General features: G+C 37.3%; 1 protein-coding gene across 6 annotated transcripts in view; it reads left to right on the forward strand.

The window, feature by feature from the left end:
- The window catches only part of LOC111147680 (tRNA methyltransferase 11 homolog), a 63,902-nt gene extending 38,361 nt beyond the window's left edge, over positions 1-25,541 (forward strand). For 3 of the 6 annotated variants that reach the window (XM_022503897.1, XM_022503899.1, XM_022503901.1), the window contains one exon: positions 24,968-25,535. In XM_022503897.1, the coding sequence (XP_022359605.1) occupies positions 24,968-25,099 (132 nt within the window). In that variant the 3' untranslated portion in view covers positions 25,100-25,535. Of the gene's footprint in view, positions 1-21,569; positions 22,351-24,967 lie in introns of those variants that run through there. The other 3 variants (XM_022503896.1, XM_022503900.1, XM_022503898.1) reach the window with 2 other exon arrangements.
- Positions 25,542-25,943: the final 402 nt, after the last annotated feature.

Below are 25,943 nucleotides of genomic sequence, written 5' to 3' on the forward strand. Positions count from 1 at the left end.
TAAGTGACTCTTCCTAAAACACTGTATTCATTATGTTACTTCTTTATGTGAAAAGTTTAGTGACTCCTTCTCATTACCGAATGAGATTCAATGTAATATAAATGTTCTTCAGTAATCCAGCTCCAATATCAGGGCATTTCCGAAAGTTTAACCTATTTATTATGTATATAAATAGTTGGTTCATGATCAATTAGGGGTGGTTGTGTAGGTGTTTATGTATTTATATACAGGTATATGTGATATAATTAACATAAGTGTCATTTTTAAAACAAGTTTATATTCAAATGATAGATATGCTTGGGCTGGCATCTTGTACTCATATCATAATTATTCTGTATATCCTTGAAATTTTAGATTTAAATTTAAAGAAATATATTAATATTGAACAGTTATTTTGCTGAATAGTAACACCTTGCTTTTCTTCAAATTGTGTTACTGGACTTTGGTGCTCACATTTTATAGCAGACATGTCATTTAATTGTTGTTTTTTGGAAATAAGAACCTATCCTGAGGATGATGAACTACTTAAATGTTTAAAACATTAAGAAGATCCAGAAATTCTAAAAGGGGGGTTCCCAAGTTGTTTGACACAATGACAGCCTTCTGCAGTGACAATTTTGAATGGACAACATTTATTTGTATATACAATAGAAGTCCTGTTAACTAATCTGCATTTCAAACTCAGTTGACTTACTAGTACTGACCATTTTTCTTCTAAAACACCAATACTAATGCCTATAACATGTTAGATACTTCCAGCTGGTGACTTGCTTGATCTCTACTATATCTGTACACTCTACCAACTGAATTGTCTGTTTGCCATGGATCAGTTGTGTTTGTTTTGTGAACTGTTATATTTGTTATGGTAATTAGGTAGTCTAACTAAATGCTAGTTAGACCAGGGAAATGTGAGTGTGAGAATAAAGTTGTCATTTCTAGAAAAGCTAAGTGGACTACTTCAGAAAGATAGGATCAAGTGAGTTGCAAAGAAAGACTCTTGGGCTGGGAATGGATGAGATGACAATAAAAGGTTGAAAAAAAGTTAGCCCAATCTAGGTTTCTCTACCCAGATTACTTTGTAAGAGTCTTTATGTTCTTGCATCACTTTACAGAAGCCAAAACCGAAAATCTTTGTAGGTCCTGATTCTATATCACAAGATTGATAAATGAGTATACAATTTTTTAAGTTAAGATGTTCATTATATTTACAAAATGTTTTTATTTTTTCCTGCTTTTACTGAGTTTTTCAGTTAACTAACTGTAGTATTAGTCTGTTTGGGCTGCTATTGCAGAATACCACAGGCTGAATGGCTTAAATAACAAGTTTATTTTCACAGTTGTGGAGACCGGAAGTCCAAGGTCAAGGTGCTAGCAAGTTTGGTTTCTCATGATACCTATCTTGCTGAATTGCCGACAGCCACTTCCTTGCTATGTCCTCTGTCAGTCCTGTTGGATTAGAGCCCCACCCTTATGATTTCATTTAACTTTAACCATCTCCTTTAAGGCTCAGTCTCCAAATACAGTCATGTTGGGGGTTAAGGCTTCAGTATATGAATTTGGGGGGGGGACACAATTAAGTCCATACCAGTAACAATTACCAACGTCTGTCTCAGTGAATAAGAGGCCTCTATTGCATGTTAAAGTATGCTTTTTTTCATGCTCTTCCAGTTAGTTACTTCTCATGTATATGTTTGTTTTTTAATATTTTGAGGGAAGTAAGGCATTTGATAATTTAAATTAGTAACACTGCAGCTCTTAGAAATCACAGCACTTAATGTAATCATTTGAGTTAGTAATAACATTTATGTGCTGGGCATATGAGTAATACATGTAAAAAATAGAAATAGTACCTATAGATTTTATAGTTCTAAATACTGATATTAGAAAGTAAAATGAATGACATCAGCATTCTTTATTTTGTGGTCTTTATAAATAGTACCAGCACCAGCATATGATGTTTATGATGGCTTTGAAACACTGTTCAGAAGAAAATATAGAGAAAAGACTCTAATAATTGATGGGGCCACATAATGAACCAGTCATTTCTTAGTGGCAAAGTAGAGACCTGTTGTCATTTCTCCTTTTCTTTCCTTTAAGTTAATTTATGTAGGAAAATCTTTTTTTTTCTAGTACTCTTTCCAGATTTATAATATTTCTATAGGCAGTCTATTTGATACTTGGAAGAAGAAATAAAGAATGATCTAAGGATGTTTCTGACAACTTTTCTTCTACATAAAAATGCTAACTAAGGGCACTCACCTTAGTTTTTTTTTTTTTTTCTGTAATGAAAATCGGATTTTTTAAAAAATTAACATATAACGTATTATTAGCGCCAGGGGCACAGGTCTGTGAATCATCAGGCTTACACACGTCACAGCACTCACCATAGCACATACCCTCCCCAATGTCCAAAACCCCAAAACCCTCTCCCTAACCCCCTCTCCCTGGCAACCCTCTGTTTTGTGAGATTAAGAGTCTCTAATGGTTTGTCTCCCTCTCAATCCGGTCTTGTTTCTTTTTTTCCTTCCCTACACCCCAAACCCCCCACTTTGCCTCTCAAATTCCTCATATCAGGGAGATTATATGATAATTATCTTTCTTATTGACTTATTTCGCTCAGTATAATACTGTCTCGTTCCATCCATGTCGTTGGAAATGGCAAGATTTCATTTCTTTTGATGGCTGCATAGTATTCCATTAATATATATACCACATCTTCTTTATCCATTCATCTGTTGATGGACATCTAGGTTCTTTCCATAGTTTGGCTATTGGGGACATTGTTACTATAAACATTTGGGTGCCCGTGCCCCTTCAGATCACTACCTTTGTATCTTTAGGATAAATACCTAATAGTGTGATTGCTGTCATAGGGTAGCTCTATTTTCAACTTTTTGAGGAACCTCCATGCTGTTTTCTAGAGTGGCTGCACCAGCTTGCATTCCCACCAACAGTGTAGGAGGGTTTCCCTTTATCCGCATCCTCACCAGCATCTGTCATTTCCTGACTTGTTAATTTTAGTTTGATATGAGGTGGTATCTCACTGTGGTTTTGATTGGTATTTACCTGATGCCGAGTGATGTGGAGCACTTTTTCATGTGTCTGTTGGCCATCTGGATGTCTTCTTTGCAGAAATGTCTGTTCATGTCCTCTGCCCATTTCTTGATTGGATTATTTGTTCTTTGGGTGTTGAGTTTGATAAATTCTTTATAGGTTTTGGATACTAGCCCTTTATCTGATATGTCATTTGCAAATATCTTCTCCCATTCTGTCAGTTGTCTTTGGTTTTGTTGACTGTTTCCTTTGCTGTGCAAAAGCTTTTGATCTTGATGAAGTCCCAATCGTTCATTCTTGCCCTTGTTTCCCTTGCCTTTGGCGATGTTCCTGGGAAGAAGTTGCTGCGGCCAAGGTCGAAGAGGTTGCTGCCTGTGTTCTCCTCAAGGATTTTGATGGATTCCTTTCTCATATTGAGGTCCTTCATCCATTTTGAGTCTATTTTCGTGTGTGGTGTAAGGAAATGATCCAGTTTCATTCTTCTGCATGTGGCTGTCCAACTTTCCCAGCACCATTTGTTGAAGAGACTATCTTTTTTCCATTGGACATTCTTTCCTGCTTTGTCGAAGATTAGTTGACCATAGAGTTGAGGGTCTATTTCTGGGCTTTCTGTTCTGTTCCATTGGTCTATGTGTCTGTTTTTGTGCCAGTACCATGCTGTCTTGATGATGACAGCTTTGTAATAGAGCTCAAAGTCTGGAATTGTGATGCCACCAACTTTGGCTTTCTTTTTCAACATTCCTCTGGCTATTTGAGGTCTTTTCTGGTTCCATATAAATTTTAGGATTATTTGTTCCATTTCTTTGAGAAAAGTTGCTGGTATTTTGATAGGGATTGCATTAAATGTGCAGATTGCTTTAGGTAGCAAAGACATTTTTACAATATTTGTTCTTCCAATCCATGAGCATGGAACATTTTTCCATTTCTTTGTGTCTTCCTCTATTTCTTTCATGAGTACTTTATAGTTTTCTGAGTACAAATTCTTTGCCTCTTTGGTTAGGTTTATTCCTAGGTATCTTATGGTTTTGGGTGCAATTGTAAATGGGATCAACTCCCTAATTTCTCTTTCTTCTGTCTTATTGGTGTATAGAAATGCATCTGACTTCTCTGCATTGATTTTATATCCTGACAGTTTACTGAATTCCTGTACAAGTTCTAGCAGATTTGGAGTTGGCGTCTTTTGGGTTTTCCACGTAAAGTATCATATCATCTGCAAAGAGTGATAGTTTGAACTCTTCTTTGCCAATTTGGATGCCTTAATTTCTTTTTGTTGTCTAATTGCTGAGGCTAGAACTTCTAGTACTATGTTGAATAGCAGTGGTGATAGTGGACAGCCCTGCCATGTTCCTGACCTTAGCGCTAAAGCTCTGAGTTTTTCTCCATTGAGAATGATATTTGCTGTGGGTTTTTCATAGATGGCTTTGATGATATTGAGGTATGTACCTTCTGTCCCTACACTGTGAAGAGTTTTGATCAGGAAGGGATGCTGTACTTTGTCAAATGCTTTTTCAGCATCTATTGAGAGTATCATATGGTTCTTGTTCTTTCTTTTATTAATGTGTTGTATCACATTGATTGATTTGTGGATGTTGAACCAACCTTGCAGCCCTGGAATAAATCCTACTTGGTCGTGGTGAATAATCCTTTTAATGTACTTTTGGATCCTATTGGCTAGTATTTTGGTGAGAATTTTCGCATCTGTGTTCATCAAGGATATTGGTCTGTAATTCTCTTTTTTGATGGGGTCTTTGTCCAGTTTTGGGATCAAGGTAATGCTGGCCTCATAAAACGAGTTTGGAAATTTTCCTTCCATTTCTATCTTTTGGAACAGTTTCAGGAGAATAGGAATTAGTTCTTCTTTAAATGTTTGGTAGAATTCCCCTGGGAAGCCATCTGGCCCTGGACTTTTGTTTGTTTGGAGATTTTTGATGACTGTTTCAATCTTCTTACTGGTTATGGGTCTGTTCAGGTTTTCTGTTTCTTCCTGGTTCAGTTGTCGTAGTTTATATGTCTCTTGGAATGCATCCATTTCTTTCAGATTGTCAAATTTCTTGGTGTAGTGTTGCTCATGGTATGTTCTTATAATTGTGTGTATTTCTTTGGTGTTGGTTGTGATCTCTCCTCTTTCAGTCATGATTTTATTTATTTGGGTCCTTTCTCTTTTCTTTTTGATAAGTCTGGCCAAGGGTTTATCAATCTTATTAATTCTTTCAAAGAACCAGCTCCTAGTTTCATTGATTTGTTCTATTGTTTTTTTGGTTTCTATTTCATTGATTTCTGCTCTGATCTTTATGATTTCTCTTCTCCTGCTGGGTTTAGGCTTTCTTTGTTGTTCTTTCTCCACCTCCTTTAGGTGTAGGGTTAGGTTGTGTATTTGAGACCTTTCTTGCTTCTTGAGAAAGGCCTGTATCACTATATATTTTCCTCTCATGTCTGCCTTTGCTGTGTCCCACAGATTTTGAACCGTTGTGTTTTCATTATCATTTTTTTCCATGAATTTTTTCAATTCTTTAATTTCCTGGTTGACCCATTCATTCTTTAGTAGGATGCTCTTTAGCCTCCATGTATTTGGGTTCTTTCCAACTTTCCTCTTGTGTTTGAGTTCTAGCTTCAGAGCATTGTGGTCTGAAAATATGCAGGGCATGATCCCAGTCTTTTGATAGTGGTTGATACCTGATTTGTGACCCAGGATGTGATCTATCCTGGAGACTGTTCCAAGTGCAGTAGAGAAGAATATGTATTCTGTTGCTTTGGGATGGAATGTTCTGAATATACATGTGATGTCCATCTGGTCCAGTGTGTCATTTAAGGCCTTTATTTCCTTTTTGATCTTTTGCTTGGATGATCTATCCATTTCAATGAGTGGAGTGTTAAAGTCCCCTACTATTGTATTATTGTTGATGTGTTTCTTTGATTTTGTTATTAATTGGTTTATATAGTTGGCTGCTCCCATGTTAGGGGCATAGGTATTTAAAATTGTTAGATCTTCTTGTTGGACAGACCCTTTGAGTATGATATAGTGTCCTTCCTCATCTCTTATTATAGTCTTTGGCTTAAAATCTAATTGACCTGATGTAAGGATTGCCACTCCAGTTTTCTTTTGATGTCCACTAGCATGGTAAATTGTTTTCCACCCCCTCACTTTAAATCTGGAGGTGTCTTTGGGTCTAAAATGAGTTTCTTGTAGACAGCATATTGATGGGTTTTGTTTTTTTATCCATTCTGATACCCTGTGTCTTTTGATTGGGGCATTTAGCCCATTTACATTCAGGGTAACTATTGAAAGATATGAATTTAGTGCCATTGTATTGCCTGTAAGGTGACTGTTACTGTATATTATCTCTGTTCCTTTCTGGTCTTCTACTTTTAGATTCTCTCTTTGCTTAGAGAATCTCTTTCAATATTTCTATAGGGCTGGTTTGGTGTTTACAAATTCTTTTAGTTTTTGTTTGTCCTGAAAGCTTTTTTTTAAAAATTTTTAAATTTTTTTATTTTTTAAATTTCTTTTCAGTGTACGAGAATTCATTGTTTATGTACCACACCCAGTGTTCCATGCAATACGTGCCCTCTTGATACCCACCACCAGGCTCACCCAACCTCTCACCCCCCGCCCCTTCAAAACCCTCAGATTGTTTTTCAGAGTCCATAGTCTCTCATGGTTCGTCTCCCCCTCCAACTTCCCCCAACTCCCTTCTCCTCTCCATCTCCCCATGTCCTCTGTGTTATTTCTTATGCTCCACAAATAAGTGAAACCATATGATAAATGACTCTCTCTGCTTGACTTATTTCACTCAGCATAATCTCTTCCAGCTCCATCCTGTTGAAAGAAAAGTTGGGTATTCATCCTTTCTGATGGAGGCATAATACTCCATAATATATATGGACCACATCTTCCTTATCCATTCGTCTGTTGAAGGGCATCTTGGTTCTTTCCATGGTTTGGCGACCATGGCCATTGTTGCTATGAACATTAGGGTACATATCGCCCTTCTTTTCACTACATCTGTATCTCTGGGTTAAATACCCAGCAGTACAATTGCAGGGTCCTAGTGAAGCTCTATTTTTAATTTCTTAAGGAATCTCCACACTGTTTTCCAAAGTGGCTATACCAACTTGCATTCCCACCAACAGTATAAGAGGGTTCTCCTTTCTCCACATCCTCTCCAACACACATTATTTACTGTCTTGTTAATTTTGGCCATTCTAACTGGTGTAAGGTGGTATCTCAATGTGGTTTTGATTTGAATCTCCCTGATGGCTAGTGATGATGAACATTTTTTCATGTGTCTGTTAGCCATTTGTATGTTTTCATTGGAGAAGTGTCTGTTCATGTGTTCTGCCCATTTTTTGCCATGATTATCTGTTTTGTGTGTGTTGAGTTTGAGGAGTTCTTTATAGATCCTGGATATCAGCCTTTTGTTTGTACTGTCATTTGCGAATATCTTCTTCCAGTCCGTGGGTTGCCTCTTTGTTTTGTTGACTATTTCCGTTGCTGTGCAGAAGCTTTTGATCTTGATGAAGTCCCAAAAATTCATTTCGCTTTTGTTTCTTTTGCCTTTGGTGTCCTGGAAGCTTTTTATTTCTCCTTCTACTTTCAATGATAGCGTAGCTGGATATAGTATTCTTGGCTGCATGTTTTTCTTGTTTAGTGCTCTGAATATATCATGCCAGTTATTTCTGGCCTCCCAGGGCTCTGTGGATAAGTCTGCTGCCAGTCTAATATTTTTACCATTGTACAGACTTCTTGTCCCGAGCTGCTTTAGGGATTTTCTCTTTGTCACTAAGACTTGTAACTTTTACTATTAGGTGACGGGGCGTGGACCTGTTTTTATTGATTTTGAGGGGGGTTCTTTGTGCCTCCTGAATTTTGATGCTTGTTCCCTTTGCCATATTAGGGAAATCCTCTATTATAATTTGTTCCAATTTACCTTTTGCTCCCCTCTCTTTTTCTTCTTCTTCTGGAATCCCAATTATTCTAATATTGTTTCATCTTATGGTATCACTTATCTGTTGAATTCTCCCCTTGTGGTCCAGTAGTTGTTTATCTCTCTTTTGCTCAGCCTCTTTATTCCCCGTCAGTTGGTCTTCTGTATCATGAATTTTCTCTTCTGCCTCATTTATCCTAGCAGTAAGAGCCTCCGTTTTTGATTGCACCTCATTAACAGCTTTTTTGATTTCAGCTTGGTTAGATTTTAGTTTTTTTATTTCTCCAGGAAGGGTTTTTATTTCTCCAGGCAGGGTTTCTTCATGCCTTTTTCGAGCCCAGCTAGCACCTTGAGAATCGTCATTCTGAGCTCTAGATCTGACATATTACCAGTATCCGTATTATTAGATCCCTTGCCTTTGGTACTACCTCTTGTTCTTTTTTTTTTGTGGTGAGTTTTTCCGTCTTGTCATTTTATCCAGATACGAATATATGAACGAGAGAATAAAATACTAAAAGGGCTGCTAAGGCCCCAGAAAAATGTACACTAACCAAATCAGAAGAGACCCCAAATCAGGGGGAGAAGAAAGTGGGTAAAAGAAGTATAATATATATATATATATATATATATATATATATGTCTATATATTAGTATGGTGAATAGAACAGAACCGCCCACTTGATTTTGGGTGTATTTTGGTCTCTTAGAAGAAAATACCTCCCAAAATTTTAAAGAAAGAAAAACATATATATATAAAAATAAGGGTAAACCTGATGAAGGGATGGAATATGACTGTAAAGATGAAAATTTAAAAAAAATTCTAAAAAAGGAATTGATATAATAAGTTGGAAAAAGAAAGTGGAGAGAATTTACTTAGGTTGGAGACTAGAACAAAGCCTTTTGCTAGATTTAGGGTATATTTTGATCTATTAGAAGAAATTTTATCCCAAATATTTTCTAGAAGAAAAAACCCTGTATGTTTACAAAAAATAAAGTTAGATACAATGAAGGATAAAATACGACTATAATAATGATGGTTTAGAAAGTTTTTTTTAGAAAGGTATTGTTAAGATAAACTAGTTAAAAAAATATTAAAAGAGGAAAGAGGAAAAGTTAAAAAAATTAGAATAAGAAAAAAATTTTAAAAATTTAACTTTGCAAGACTAAAAAATTATGGGGAGAAAGCCATGAATTCCATGCTTTGCTTTCCTTTCCTCTGGAATTCCGTTGTTCTCCTTGATCAGTGAGCTTGGTCTTGGCTGGATGTTCTTGTTGATCTTCTGGGAGAGGGGCCTGTTGCAGTGATTCTCAGATGTCTTTGCCCAAGGCAGAATTGCGTCGCCCTAGCCAGGGGCTGGGCTAAGTAATCTGCTTCGTTCGCTCTCGGAAGCTTTTGTTCCCTGAACGCTTTCTGAGAGCTCTGGAGGATGGAAATGAAAATGGCGGCCTCCCAGTCTCTCGCCTGGAGGAGCCGAGAGCTGGGGGCCCCACTCCTCAGTGCACTCTTGGAAAAAGCGCTCAATCACTCCCGTCTCCCTGGTCTTCAGCTGCGCTCCGAGCTCACCCGGCCTGTGACCAACCAAGCATTTTTGTCTGTGGCGCACAGCCCCGTTTGGATTCTCCAAACCCAGCAGATTCCTCTGCTCTGCTCTGCTCCCCGGATCTGCCACTGGTGGGGTCCCTGCTCAAAGAGTAGTGGTCTCACTGCTCTGTGGATCACAGTATAAGGTAACACCAAGGTGAGAGCTCTCTCCTTGGCTCCATCTCTGTAGCCGGCTTCCCCGCTCTGATACCTGCAAGCTCTGCTATACTCAGACACCCCTGATCCTTCTGTGACCCTGCGTGACCTGAGACCACACTGTCCCCACGAGGGCTTCACCCCCACTTAGCCTCTGGGGTGATGTCATTCAGTGGAGCAGACTTCTAAAAGTTCTGATTTTGTGCTCCACTGCTCTGCTGCTTGCCAGGAGCCGGCCCCTCCCGTTGTGGTCTGTCTTCCTATTGCTTCGGATTCACTTCTCCACAGGTCCTACCTTTCAGAAATTGGTCAGTTTTCTGTTTTTAGAATTGCTGTTCTTCTCTTCGATCTCCTGTTGGGTTTGTAGGTGTTCATAATGGTTTGATAACTGTCTAGCTGAACTTCTGCGAACTGATGTCATCTCAGTCTGCCACTTCTCCGCCATCTTGACTCCTCTCTCACCTTAGATGTTTTTAAACCTAGAAAAGCAGTGTTAATTTTTGTTTGTTTTTATTATTTTACTTTTGTCCTCTCAAATTGATTTAAAAAAGAAGGAAAAAGCCTAGTGCTCAGATAAGTTTTTGTAACAACCTTCACTTTATAAGATCAAATTTCATCAGTGAGTTTTAAGTAGTATGCAGTGTACTATTACTGAAAATACTGTCATGTTAAATTAATCATGTTTGGTTTTGAATTAATTGTTCCATTTCTACCTTCTGTTTGTATAGAAAGGACTGTATGTAATTGCAGCAAGATCCTAGTCCTTTATAATTCAAGTGATGACATAAAATTGTCAAACAGTTCTGCTACGCGTCTAACAAATTATTCTCAGTCTTGTTCAGCGTTGTTGACTTTGGCAGTGGGAAACTATTAATTGTAGATTTTACACTCTTGTGTACTGTCTTTCTGCATTTTGGGTTTGTCACTTCTAGGTTTAACTTCAGTATAACTTTTGGCCCACTTGATACATTGTTATAAAGTGTTCTCCCTCTCCCCTTTTAGAATATAAACTTACATGATAAATGAGAAAACTATCTAAAGAATGTAGGCATTTTATAAAATTTTGCATCTTTTCATTATTATCCTAGTATTTAGACTTGCTTGTTGAACATAATTTTTGCTACCCATATTAATGAAAACACCTGATCAGAGAAGCCATTATTCCCTGTTGATACAGTCTGAAAGAGAAGGGAATGCTTAATGCTACTTAATGTTTACAGAGCTTTCAGACCCATCTGATGATGTTATTTTGCTGATTTTAGAGACTAAGAAGTAGCTGAGTTGAGACCAAAAGTCTTCTTTGTACTTGAAATTCTTTGACCTTTTTTAATGCATCATTAAAAAAGTTTCTGCTTTTGGAATATGCCAAGGTTAAAAGGCAAATATTCTTGAGTGGCGTATTTCTAGTGTCTTTTAAAGATCATTTTTTTCTCATTATTAATGGCTCCATGGTAGAATGGGATTTGTTTTACCAGAATCCATTTTTCCTGTTGATATATGTAGTTGATGCTGCTGTATATAGTTGTGGTCACAGTGCATACTCTTATAAAACATTTTCCTCATATAAATTTCGTTGGAAAAAAAAATGCCGATTTCCAGAGTTGTCCAGATGGGCCAGAATATTACATTGTCAGTGAAAATCACCTAAAACTGTACTCTGTCTGCCTTTTCCAACAGTATTCTTGGACAGATAAAAGAGTATCCAAAGTAGCCATTTTTGAGACTTTCTTACATTAATATAGCTTTTAAAGTCTATTCTGTAGTATGTTTAAAAAAAGTATCTTAAGTTGCCGTTGCACTAAATGGGCCGTCATGTACCGTTTGTTTTGTGGCTTGTTTTCCTGATATGCTGTGATTTGAGAAGTACTGAAGTATAGGTAAGTTGAATTTTAGGTATTATATGGACACTAATGTAGACTACAGTTATATTATGTGAGCTAGTCAGTATAGTTCAGATGATTTAAATAATAGGGAGTATTGGGCAGTCATAGTGGCAGGTAATGAGAATTAATGTTAATTTTTAAAATTTTGGATTGAATGAAGAGTCCACTAACATGAAGCTGATGAATTAATTAATGGCTGATTAATGAAGCCATTAATCAGAATGTCCAAAACTGAGGGATTTGACTTATGGACCAGAAGATTTTAAAGCTCTGGAGAGAGAAAGAACCATTAACGTGTTTTAAATGAGGAAGGGAGAGAAGAGACTCTAAGGTCTCTTTTTTAAGAAAATGACTTATGGATGACTTGAAGTAGAAGAAATTAGTCTTTGTGAAAAGTAGCTTACATGTTAGAATGACAGTAGTGCTGCTAGTCATGAACTGATGATTTGCTGACATAATGCTTGTGTCTATTTCGTTACGATTTATCTGTTCTCAGAATTAACGGTCACTTGTTTTGGCAGCTATCTGAATTAAAGGTGGTTCTCTCTGGCTGACCTTCATTCTGAAATATTTTGTTTTTTGCCTATCTCACGCCAGGACAGTGAATATTTTCCTTTCGATTAGAGGTATGAAAGATTAGTGATTAAGTGTGAAGTATTTCAATCCTAGTGTGCCCAGTGGGAAGGAGATGCTGACTCATTTATCAGTGAGAAAAATAAGACCAGGTGATATTAAGTAAGAACATGATAATTAGATGTGAACTTTAATGGAGGTTGTAACATAGTACAGTATTAATTACCATCCAAATATGTATGTATGAGAGAGAGAAAGGCCAAGAAAGACTCTTTTAAAAAATTATTTCTAATAGTAAGTCAGAAAGAAACTATTTGTGTTATCTATAAATTATGTTTTGGCTTGAGATCTTTGAAAAAGGCTTTTAAGAGTAGATAGAAGCCTGGGGATGCTGCATATCATGTTGAATGAAGTTTAAAGGATCACGTCATCTACTTGTCTCATGTTATCTTGTTCTGAATGGCTTGCTTTAGCTGTAATGTAATTGGTACTTCTCCTTGAATTTGAATCTTAAAGGGTCATAATTTGACGTTTTCTTTTATATATCTTCAATTAAATGATTTTTGCCAAACAAACTGGGTATTTTGTTCATACTGTCATGATGGTTTTAAATTACTGTTTCTGATGAACCAAGAAAAAGCAAATGTTCATCCCCTTCCTACTCTAGGAAGGTAATCATTTAAGATACCCGGATTCTAGTATATATCTCTTATTTGCAGGAAAAATGCAGTTTTCTGAAGGTAGAGAGCATCTGTCATTATGCTCCAGCTATAATGATCATATTTTGAAGCTATGATAGTAAAACAGTTTTTAATATACTCATGTCCTATTATAGAATCTTAGAGGTCAGTTGCAAAATACAAGTTTGATCTGGGAGTCCCGAGGTATGAATGGTTTAGGGAAATAAGAAGTTTATTTATTTATATGGAGTCTCCATGATCCTCTGGAACTTCTTTTAAAATTCTTGAATGACAGATTTTCTACTTACTAATTTTTTTTTGTATTTTTATTTGTGATATGTTTAACTTAGAATTATCTTTCTAGTGTTTTTCAAATTCAAACATGAACATCGGTCTTCTTCTGCCTCAATGACCCACCAGGAATACAACCATGAGATTTTTAAACATACTGTTTTATGTTTGTTTGTTTGTTTTTGCCTAAAACAAATGTGCAGGTTAATGAATAATTATAAAGTGAACATCTCTGTAGCTACCACCAAGGTTAGGATTATAGCACCCCAGAAGCACCCCTTTTGGTGGCTATTTCTGATCATAAACACCTCCTCCTTCAGGTGTAACCATTAATCTGATTGTTATAGGAATCACTTTCTTGCTTTCCTTTGTAGTGTTATTGCTATTGAATTGATCTGTAAGCAAATTAATTTTGCTTGTTTTGGTCTTTATATAAGTGCATGTGTATTTTTGTTAATTTTTCTTTTAATGGATGGTGACAGTTTAAAAAAGTCAACTAGGAGAGTAGTCTCAAAGCAAAAAAACATGTATGTGCATGCTAGTATATATTTTGGTCTAGTACTCATCCTTTGCTACGTACTTAGTTTTAATTAAATATTTGGATATAGGAACTAAGAAGTTGTTTCATTTTTATCTGGTATGTCAGTTCTGTATTCTTTTAATATTTGAGGTTAAGTTCTGAATTTTATAAAGTTAATGTATCTTTCCATGGAGACCATGTAGAAAGTACTTATAGTTCTCTATTGCCATGATAGCATAAATATCCATGATGATCTTTTTACAGTTAGGAAGAAATTATGTGCTGAGTGCCTGATGTCAAAGTTGAATCACGAAATGTTACTCATTTTCAGAACTTAATGACAATTTTAATGTATTAAACTATTTTAATAGACTATAGGTAACTTAATATCCTGTAGAAAAATGAAATTTTTAAAGTACAGATTATATATGAATACCTAATTTAGGGATAAAGATTTCCACTCTTACCTTGGTCCCACTAAGAATAATGCTAGAGGTTTCTCTTAATAGTATTAGATGTCAGACTTTTGACCTACTTGTCCTTGGTTTGCAAATGGCCTAGTGCTGTTTATAGTTGTATAACTTTAGCACAAGTGGTTTCTATAGCTACTGTCCAGTACCAGATGTAGAACAGTGGGAAGCTTTGATAAAGGGAGCAGGATTTTTAAACAAAAGCCGGACATGGGTCATTACCCTGATGCTGAACTGAGGCCCCTTATATTCAGCACTGTCATTTACCTTTCATTTCACTCTCTACTGATTACAAGAAAGAGAATGTACTCACTGTTTTTCTCTTCCATCTCTTTGCCTTCTTCCTCTTACCTTATGTAAGAATGTATATCATAGCTTTAATCCGTTTTAGAATAAGGAGTGAGTCTTTCTTGACAAAGTTAGATGAGCGTTGTTAGTTTGGTGGCTTTCACTATGATGACAGCATCATTGGTTTTTACTTATCATAGAATAAGTTTCATAAGCCATTTGTACTCAGTTGTTTGCAATGAAACTGCTGTTTTATGTAAACTACTGTCACTCTGAGAATATAAATGACTTAAGGTTAATACTAGTGAGGTAGTAGAAATCATTATCTCACTATCAGGAACTGTCAGTAAGTAAAAAAGGACAACTTAAACCTGACCCATAATTATAACAGAAACCATTTGGATTTCTTATGAATGGCTCTGGTCTTCTACAGCTTAATTCCCAAAATGACACTTTTCTAGGGGATATGTCTTGTTTTTAAATGGTAATTTTATACATTGATGATTATCCTCAGGTATTTTCATCAAAGTCTGGGGGATTCTATAAAAGTAACTTCTTTTGGCAGTAAAAGGACACAGTAAGGGAGAACTTGGCATTAGTCAGAATGTGGATGGGGGTGATGTGAGAGGTGAAGCAGAGAGTTGTTTATAGTATAGGATGAGGTTGAGGGGATCCAGTCTGTAGTAGAGGATAGGGTGAGGGGCAAGGAAGCTGAGGAAACTCATACATGATGACTCCCTTTTTCTCTGTAAAACAGGTTGTAAGTTTTTGCTGGGGGTGAATAAACATATTAATGTAAGGTCTTGAGGACAGATGAAATTTTATAAAAGGTGCTGTGAGAAAGAGAAACAAAACTCTATTTTTTAATGATTTTTACATTCACGTACTTCTCGTATTTTTGTATGTTTTCTTTCCCTGATTACATGTTGATTACATGTTCCCTGAGGGGAAAGCCCTGTTTTTCATCACTCATCATGTGTTTATGGGACTATTTCTGTAAGGTGGTGAGGCTAAACTGAGTTAAGTCATAGTCCTTATCCTTAGAGAGCCTTGCACATAAGAGAAATGATCACTTGACTCGTTCCAGCCTCATGTGTTTGGTTTTGTAGTGATCTGTGCAAGGTGCTATGTGAACACCATAGAGCATCTACTTGAGAAAATGGTGCTCAAGCCAAGAGAGGAAGCCAGTATTTTGAGCAAAGGTACAGAGGCATGAGAGGGATTGTGGAACATTCAGTAATCCCTAGACATTTTAGCATGACTGAAATACTAAGTATTCAGGGTGGGGGGAATGGTTGGTTGGAAGCAAAGTTGAATTCCAAAGAATGCCTGCTCCTGAAGATCTTGACGTACCAAAGAACTTCAAGTTTATCTTTTTGGTGATGGCAAGCCATGAGGGTTATTAGGTAGAAGAGTGGCAGAAGTTGGTGTTTCTGCAGGCAAGTTTGAGTTGTGGAAAGATACCTGCGGTACCAGTGTGGAGGCTCCTGACGTCATGCAAAGATGATGAAGCTATAAACTAAAAAAGGTAGAATTGGAGATTGTAGAGGAGTTAATAGAATGCAGAGTTTCTTGGGCAGGTAGACACGATAGGACTTGACTGATTGGATAATTGGGTGGAGGGTGACAGGTGTTAAGATAACTTCCAGAAATCTGGGTTGAGATAATTGAGTGGATGATAGTTTTTTTTGCATATGTTTTTCTCCTTTCCCCCCTCCTCCTGAAGCATGTGGGGGCTTTCCTAGGCTACTGCTTTTGCAGTCTCCCAGCTGCCTTCCCTGGTTCTGCGCTTTCTCCTGCCATTGTATTTCCTACACAGTAGCCAGAGTATCTTTAAGAATGTACATAGGTAAGCTCTGTGATCTCATGGCACATTGGTAGTGCATCTGACTCCAGAATATAAATAGGTATTGAAACTCCCCTGCTTAAAAGTCATCAAGGACTTTCTGTGGAATTTAGAATGAGATGCAGAATCCTTCCCATAAGCTTCAAGGCCAGCGTGGTCTATTTCTGGCCTGTCTCTCCCATTTCATTGTGTGTCACCTTTGCTTTTGTTGCCTGAGTCTTAGCCACACTGGCCTGTCTTCAGTTCCCATAGTGTATTCTCTCTTTCTAGTCTCGGAGTCTTCTCACGTTGAGTTTCCTCTCTTGTTGTATTCCCTACAGTGTTTTCTTCCCCTCTCTTTCTATAAGTTTAGTTTCTTTTTTAGTTCTCAGGTAGATACTAGTTCTTAGGGAAGTCTTTTTTGTCCATACTCTTTACACCATCTAGCTAGCTGTCTCATATTCTTATGGTAACCCTTTCTTTCCAGTGTTTAGTCACAGTTAGTAATGCTAAGTATATGTTTAGGTATATATTCTTAAATGTCTGTCTTCCACTTGCATATAAGCCCTGTGAATTCACAGATCTTGACAGTTTTACTCAGTTCAACAAATACTAACGGAATGACTAGTAACTGTTCAGGGATTATTTGAGGTCCCCTGGAATTAAAACCAGCCAAATTCAATAATATTTAAATAATCTATTTGAAGGAAGAGTAGGAATAGATAGTTAGCGCTCAAAGTTTTCTGTTTGAAAGTACACAGAATTTTGTCATTACCCTGACATCGCTCTTCAAAAATCAATGTTACAAAATGTTTGAGTCCCTCAATACCTAGGCCTCATTTCTAATGAGAAGCAAACCAAAAAAGTAGTCGAATTCACCATATTGTGGAAAATCATAACACCTTCCCTCTGTTTAAGGAGGAGATGATAGCAAAGAATGGCAGGTTTCTGGGAGAAAGCATTAATCAGAAGGATAGTTTTACCTAAGTGGATTTCTCAATAAAGAATCTTCAGTTCCTTTAAAGTCTGAGTGATTTATGATGCCCAGTTTGAGAAACACTCTTTCATGTGTCTATTCTCACAGTGTAATTCAGGGTATCATTATTTCCATTTAAAGTATCCGCCTCAAATGTTACTGCAAAACATACAATATTGTTTCTTTTCTTGAGAATTTATTCCCATTGAGATTAAAAATTATTAAATTATAAGTGGCTGAAGTACTTTCCTTTTAATGTCTTTTTTGTTCCTTACTCTTTTATGTAGAGTTGTAAAAATAATTAACTTGAATAAGGATTAACTTGAACAAGGTCAGTTTATGTACTTTTTCTTTCTTTGATTAGAGGATAATTTGCAGTTCTAGGTTGGACATGGAGGACAATGATATACTTTAGAGTCACCAAGGTGGATTTGTATTTGTGTATTTCCACATTATCCTTTAAAAAATAAAATGGTGTGAATAAATGCTAATGTTTCCTTACGAAAGATGGCCATCGTGGTCATGCTGGTGCTCTGCGACTCTAGATGTTTACAACAGGTAGGACTCAAAAACAGGGAGGGACTGACGGTCAGAGATGTACAGTCAACTGTCCTTTAATGATCATCAGGAAATACCTTAAGGAATGATTTATCTACTTCAGCCACCAGAGGGCAGTATACACATAAAAGTACATTACCAATTGTAAGGTTTCTTTGGCAACTGTGTTAAAATTCCTCGAGTGGTTTATGTTCAGAATTAGCAGTACTGATAGGACAGGAAATTGGCTGGGTGGGACAGTGGTTAAAGGGGTTTTGTCTAAAAGCTTAGATCAGAAATACATGCTACCATAATGTTGCTGTACCGTGAGAAATGTCCTCTGTCAAACTCCACTTTGAATGACCCACTAATCTATCATGTGGGAAGTTAACTCTTTAACTATTGTTTTGATATAATTTCTACTAAAAAAAGAAGTTTGATGGAAAAAGCATGGGTTTCAAAGTCTGATCTAGGCCACAATTCTGCAAATGCTATCTACTGACTGTGTGATCTGTGACAGACAACTTAGACTGGTTCAGTTTCCATTTCCTTATCTGCAAAATTCACATAATGATCTTCTAGGAAAAGATGCAGAAAATAATTGACTTTTGTAAAATAGTTGTAAATATAAGTTGCTTTCTTGAATCTGAACTTGTTATTTCTTGTCAAATTTATGCTGTTTATCTTGCAAGATTAAGTGATAGGTTTGAAAGCAATATAATTCCATTATATAGCCATCTGAGGCTAGTACAGATTTTCCTCCAGAAAGTGTTATAAAAAAACAATATGTTTGGTAAGGTGTTGATATCTCAAATAGATAAAGAATTTATAAAGCTGAACACCAGAAAAAAAGCAACCTGATTAAAAAATGGACAGAGGACCTGAATAGACATTTTTCCAAAGACATGCAGATGCCCAGCAGACATATGGAAAGATGCTCAATATCACTCATCATCGGGGAACTACAAATCAAAATCACAATGAGATGTCACCTCACACCAGTCAGAATGACTAGTATCAAAATGACAAGAAATAGCAAATGTTGGCAAGGATGTGGAGAAACAGGAACCCTCATGCACTGATGGTGGTAATGTAAATTGGTGCAACTACTATGGAAAACAGTGATTTTCCTCACATACCATATGATCCAGTAATTCCACTACTGGGTATTTACCCAAAGAGATTAAAGACATGAATTCAAAAAGATATACACACCCCTCTGTTCACTGCAGCATTATTTACAATAGCCAAGGCACAGAAGCAACCCAGGAATTCATCAATTGATGAATGAATAAAGAAGATCTAGTGTATATGTACAATGAAATACTATGTAGCCATAAAAATATGGGATTTTGCCATTTATGACAGTATGGCTGGACCTAGAGGGTATTATGCTAAGTGAAATCAGACAGAGAAAGGCAAACACTATATGATTTCACTTAGCTGTGGAATCTAAAAAGCAAATGAACACATGGACTCTTTTTTTTTTTTTTTAAGATTTTTATTTATTTACTTGACAGAGAGATAAAGAGAGAGGGAACATAAGCAGGGGGAGTGGGAGAAGGGGAAGCAGGCTCCCCGCTGAGCAAGAAGCCCAATGTGGGGCTCAGTCTCAGGACCCTGGGGTCATGACCCAAGCCAAAGGCAGACGCTTAGTGACTGAGCCACCTAAGTGCCACCAAACTGACTCTTAAATACAGAGAACAAACTGGTGGTTACCAGAGGGAAAGTGGGTATGGGGGGATGAGCAAAATAGGTGAAGGGGATTAAGAGATACAGACTTCCAACTATAAAATAGGTGATGGAAATGAATACATGTGCAGTATAGGGAGTATAGTCAATAATATTGTCATGTGTGGTGACTGATGGTGATAAACACTGTGGTGAGCATTGAGTAATGTATAAAATTGTTGAATCACTGTGTTGTTCACCTGAAACTAATATAACACTGTGTATCCACTATACCTTAGCAATAAAATTTTTTAGATGGTAAGTGTCTAAGAAAGAGTGTAATCGATAATCTTAATATTTTAATCATAACTCCTTAACTACTAACATGCTCCAAAATTTAACTGGTAGTTATGAAATTTGGGAAGGATAGTCTGTAATCATTCACTGCCATAGTTTTCTCTCTGGGCATTTCCTAAGTCTTTGTGTGTTTTTATTTTCCATGAAGTATTTTCTTGCTTACTAATAACTGGCAGAACTCAGGTCTTAGGATACATAGATGATACAAAGAATGATAGTGTTAGAGAGATTTGGAAGTGTTAGGGAAACCAGCAGTCAAACACTGGGGCAAGCTTGAGCTTGACGTATGAGGGACATCACGGGTTGTGTTGCTTGAGGATACTCTTCTCCTTTTAGTTAGCACTTTGGTCTTCAAGATACGGAGTTGAAAAAAAAATCTGCAGATATTCTTGGTTGAGATGGGCTGGGAATGTGTATAGAGAGGAGTCATGAAAAGGTGATGAAAAATATGTAGAGTTGAATATCATCATCTCAAGTGTGAGCCCTGATAAACTGAAGATAGAATCAAAGAAAAAAGAAAAAAAAAATCAAGTTTGCCATTTTCTTCAGCATCAAGGTAACCTAAATTCTGAACAGTTGCAAATAGTAGATTTCATATGGAAAGGATATATTTTAAATGTGTATTGTTCACAGATGTATGGTATTTACATGTATGGCATGTATGTGATAATATGTGATAGACTATAGGTAATACCGAATGTTTCATGTGGGACATTTTATGAACTATGGTGTTTCCACTTAGATGAAAGTGGTAGCTGACATTTCTGGGGTCTCTCGCTTACCTTGGAGCAAGACTTAATGCTACTCGGTAATGGAGCAGCTCTTGCCAGATCTCTGACTGCACAAGAGATTTGGAACTATTGGGTTTTTCAGGAGTTTTTGTTATGAATATCTTATTTCACGATCAGCCTTTCAGAAGAAGGCATTCCAGCATAGGACCCAAACACATACCTCACACTGATTATTCTGTACTCCCGGGGAGATAAAATAGGAATTTTTTTTTTTCCTCCCAGAGGTTGCATCTCTAAGGTCTCTAAGGCCTTTCCTAACTTTTTCCAGGAGCATGTATTTCTCTGCCTCTAGGTCCCTGTACCACTGAATATATGGTCTGGTAGGGGCTTATTTTGCTTTTACTCTATTCTGAGGAAGTCTTGAGATCTAAACTACTCAGATAAATATGCCATACATAGTAAAATGTTTTCTTTTTCTTTTGTTGAAAGATTTTATTTATTTGAAGAAGTGATAGAGTTTGAGCAGGGTTGAAGGGCAGAGGGAGCGGGAGAAGCAGACTCCCCACTGAGCAGGGAGCCTAGCACAGGGCTTGATCCCAGGATCCCAGGATCATGATCTGAGCGGAAGGCAGACACTTAACCAACTGAGCCACCCAGGTGCCCCGGCAGTACGTTTTCTTGATAACCATTAATTAGCATAGGTAGTAATTACTCCTTTTGGGTTTTCCAGGCTCCTGCTGTTCATTTCTGTTCTCTTACTCTGATCGTCCATATTCTCTGCTTTTTATCACCAGTTTGTCCTGTTTATGTCCTTTAGGTCAAAGACAAGCTATTTTGTTAAGCTGTCTCTTTGGTCTGTGGGGAAGCCTATCTCCCATTGTGTTTCAGCTTTTGTCTTGTACTTTTGCTTCCCCGGGTGAGCTGTGTAATTGCAGCGTAGGTGGTCTAGACCCACTAGCAACTGAGCCTCAGTCAGTCTCCAGCCCATCCTCAAATGTCTTACGGTAAGCCTGCATGTTGGAATCTATCTTCTCGTCTTCACCACTGCAGCTCCAGAACATTCCCTGAAGTAATCTCCAATGCATTTCAGCAGAGAGGTGATCATGTGTGGCTTGGAGGCGTCACAGGGAGGAGAGAAGACAGAAGGCAGACCTGGGAAGGACCTCACTGCCTGATTCCTCTGGTGTGGCAGAGGAAACGGAGAGGATATTCAGCAAACTGATGGTGCAGTTGACTCTCATCCCAGACAGTGAGGGGAAAGCCTCAGAATTGGGGAGAGTTTGAACCCATTTGGATTTTAGCCAGAAATACTGACATATTAGATTTGTGTTTGAACAAGTTGAGTTTGGTCTCAGTAAGGAAAATAGACTGGAGAGGGAGCCGCTGAAGGCATGGCAACTGGCCGTTTAGGGGGAAAAGGCTCCGGAAGATACAATGAAGCTGAAACTCATTACCGACATTGTGGGTGAGAGAAGTGGATTTGAGACATTTAGGATGCAGAATGGAAGATTCGAGGTCTGACTCAATGTGAGAGGAAGAGGAAGAGGCATTTGATCCAGGCTTCTGATTTCAGTGCCCAAGTGGAGAATGACGCACGGAGCTGTGAGGAGAAGTCAAGCAGCCGGAGAGATGTCAGCATCTGGATGGAGCTCTGAAGTGTAACCAAGTGACATTTCTGCCAGGATGACGCTAACATAGGTCAGGAAGTGGACACGTTTTCTGGAGATCTTATTTGATACAGGGATAGAATTTAGAATACTTGGAGGAGCGAATGATGGCATATCCCTTCCTTTCAGCTGACTCTTTTGAGTCAGACTTTTGATGAAAGTTGAAACGTGCAAGCCAAGGTTAAATGCTGGATTGTTCTGTATTGCTGCTGTCCTTAAACAGTCCTGAGATGTGGACCAGACTAGAATCTTCCTCTGAAATCGATGACACTCATAGGATTATGGTATCCCTCAGGCATCCTTGTGGCTCCCTAGATGTTCTCTTCATATAAAAATTTTGTTTTGAAATTATCCTCTTGTTTCACTGAAATAATCCTCTTAGTTGCTAGCAGTACGTTAGTAAGACTTCTGATCCAGTTCTGTTGCTTCGTGGGTAGGCAGCTCAGCTGTCAAAGCCTTAGTTTAAATCTGGATCCCCAGAGATACTCCTTGAGTTGAGGAAAAAGTTAGCTCTTTTGGAGAAATCCTCATTTGTTGCAGTTAAGAGTATGGTATCAGGGGTCAAGTAGGCATATGTTTAAATCCTTACCACTTACCAGCTGTGCTCTCTTAGGCCTGTACTCTTTACTTCCTCATCTGTGGGAGATGCTAGTAGTAGTGTACTTCTCTCTGAGAGCTGATGGGTTTATATAAAACGTTGGCATTGTTTTTGGCCCATAATAAATACCTAGTAAATGCCACGTTTCATTTGGTATTCTTTAATCGTATACCTACAGGTTGATCAGATAAGATTTATCTTTTATCTTTTGGAAATTATATAGCCTGAAGTTAGTAACCATTGGCATGTTTTCATGTGCTTGCAGGAGTTTATAGTTAGTGTATAAAGTATATATAAGTATATTAGTGGCACTACTATACTTCGTGTCATAAAATTTAAGTAGTATTTAAAAATTTGATACTTTACCTTTATTCTCATGGTTTACTTTTTTAATGGTGTGATTGTTAGAAGCAATACAGCATGCAGGTTAAGAGCTCAGTCTCTGGAGATGTATTTATACCTTGGCTTTTTAACTCAAGAGCTGTGTGACTGTGGGCAAGCTAGTTAACCTTTCTGTGCCTCAAGTTTCCTCATCTGTAAAGTGGAGACAACTGTAGGCTGTTCTTACACTGTCGTTGTAAGGATTGAATGAGTCAGTGTATATAAAGTGCTTGGAACAATGCCTGGTACAAAAGTAGCCCTATACCTGCTTTTGGGTCATAAGTGCCTCAGGCCTGGCAGTTTTTTTTCCTTGTGCAGAGAAAATGGATGGTGTTACTTCTTACAATCTCTAGGGTAGTATTTTTTTTTCCCACTAATTCCTGTACTGAGCTGGCTGAGGTACTGATCAAATGGGGAGTTACTAGACACAGCAGGAGTATGGGAAAGGGGTTCCAGTCCAAGGTGGTGGGGGTGACAACGCCGGTTGTCCTGTATTCTTCCTGAGACCACGAAAAAGATAATAAGGAAACTCACAAGAGAATGAAGCCTTCATAGCAGAGAGAGCAAGAGAGATGAACCAACAAAATTCTTAGGAGAGGAAAGTAGAATCCTATGGATAAGTGAAATGGAACGCAGGCTGCAACACGGAATGGCAGAACGGTACCACAGGGAAGGCCTTTTTTTTCTTTTTTTGTAATGAATCTGGAAATCTGGGCAGGTTTAATAATTTAGGGTTTTGTGTGATTTTTTTGTTTGTTTTTTTAATATCTGTGGCAAAATCATTTCTGAAAAAACAAATCAGCCGATGTAATTTTACTACACCTGGGCTTTTATTGAGTGTTAGATATGAGGAAAAAGATAAAGATACTCATCTCATATGGGAATAAGGAAAAATGTAAAAATATTTTGAAGATTGTTGTATTCCAGATATATTTATAGGTACCATTTTGATACTGAAACCTAGATAAAAAATTAGGCTTTGTATTTTCTAATTGTGTCTTTACATTTGTTCTCAAAATCACATCAATTTACATGCAGTAGAATCTGAATTTACAGAAGTACATAGGAAGTGAGATTTTGAGATTTTATTTCCGATTAGATTTTTTCAGTTTGAGATGGCTTAGTGAAATCGGACGAAGCTCATTAGCCCTCAGTTTCCTAGGATGAAGTAGAGCATTCTAACCCAGGTTTGTATTTCCAGTGCCTAAACATCAGTCTGAGCCCCAGTGCTTCCCCGTCTCTTGATGACTTAGAGTATGGAAATCACTTGTTTAGCCTCTTCATCTACTGTGGTTAAAGTTGCCAGGACTAGTTTATTTTGTGGACTAAATATGGATATACCTCCAGATAGTTTTATTTCTCTGTGTGACATCATACAAAATTATTGTTAAATATCTTTGAAATAGAAGCTTCCTGGTGTGATGATTCTTATAGTCACAGTTGATTTCAGTTTGTGCTAAACTGTGAATCTGAAGATGCTCGTGGTTGTCTCGACTTGTGTTGCCTGGGGTGATTCTCTTTGGCCCTCTCTGGATCTCTGTTTTTCCAGCAAAAAGTATGTGGTCTCTCTGTGCAGAGAATTGTTGTGTGGATCACACGAGATGAAGCAGATGAAAACACTTTTGGATATGCAAGCTCGATACAGATAGAGAGCGGTGGTGTATTTCTAATTCAGATAATAAAGAAAAACAAACATGCCCCAGAGGGGGGGAGATTTTGCTTAAAGTAATTTTGCATTGGTTTCCAGCTAAGCAAAGAAATAACTCAAACATCTTTGTTTTCTATATTTTCTAACCAACCAGAACCGGGACGAGTATTCACATCTGTTAAGCGATCACTTTCTCCTATACAAAGGTCATAATTCCTTCCGTGAGAAATATTTCAGTGGCGTTACAAAAAGAATTGCCAAGGAAGAGAAATCTAGCCAAGAGTGAAAATTAAGATTTTGACAACGGGAAGAGTAAGGATTTAACAGGAAAGACATCTGGATGTGAACGTCCATGTATGATACAGATAACATATACTCTTTTAAATAATTTTATATAACAAAATAAAAGCTACAGAGTAAATTGGACAATTCTTTTACAATTAGCTTTGTTTTATAGATTATTTTGTTGTATGTGGTCTTTGGAACCTTATTTAATTTATATTTGTACTTTCAAGTATTATGGACATTGAAAACAGTTATATTTTTGATAATTAATTTGCAAGGAGAACTGATTTTGTTGACTTTTTAAACAGATACCTGCCAAATATGTTATAAGCAGTTAACTAACCATGGTTAAGAATTTATTCGTTCAGTGGGTTTGTTTATTTGGTTTCTGATTGTAATTGATTTACAGTGCCACTAATAAAGCTTATTGAGGATTCCTAAAACTGTGTTGTATTCACTGTTTTTTAGGGGGGAGGTGATAAAGGAAATGATTTTTTTTTTTTTTTTTTTTAATGAATTCCAGGCTAGTATGTAATGACAGTGATAATGGTAAGGAGGAAAAAGGTTAGGACCTGGCGACCTGAAAAGCTCCCCACCTCCTTGAAGCCTGTCCACATCTGAAGCTCGTCTATACCTTGGACTTGCTCCTGCATTCCTAGACCTTGACTGTCGGTCAAATTAACTACCCACAATTTTTGGTTTAGAGAGTAACCGATAGTTAAAGAGCAGAAACAACAACACAAGTCCTTGATGGTTCCCTAATGGTATTAGGCCTAATCAGAGCTCTTTGAAATAGAAGCTATATTTTTCTTGAAGGAGAAACTTTGCTGAGTCTACATTGTGTC

This window comes from Enhydra lutris, unplaced genomic scaffold (genome assembly GCF_002288905.1).
Source record: "Enhydra lutris kenyoni isolate GAN:26980312 unplaced genomic scaffold, ASM228890v2 scaffoldscaffold17, whole genome shotgun sequence".
Classification (NCBI taxonomy): domain Eukaryota; kingdom Metazoa; phylum Chordata; class Mammalia; order Carnivora; family Mustelidae; genus Enhydra; species Enhydra lutris.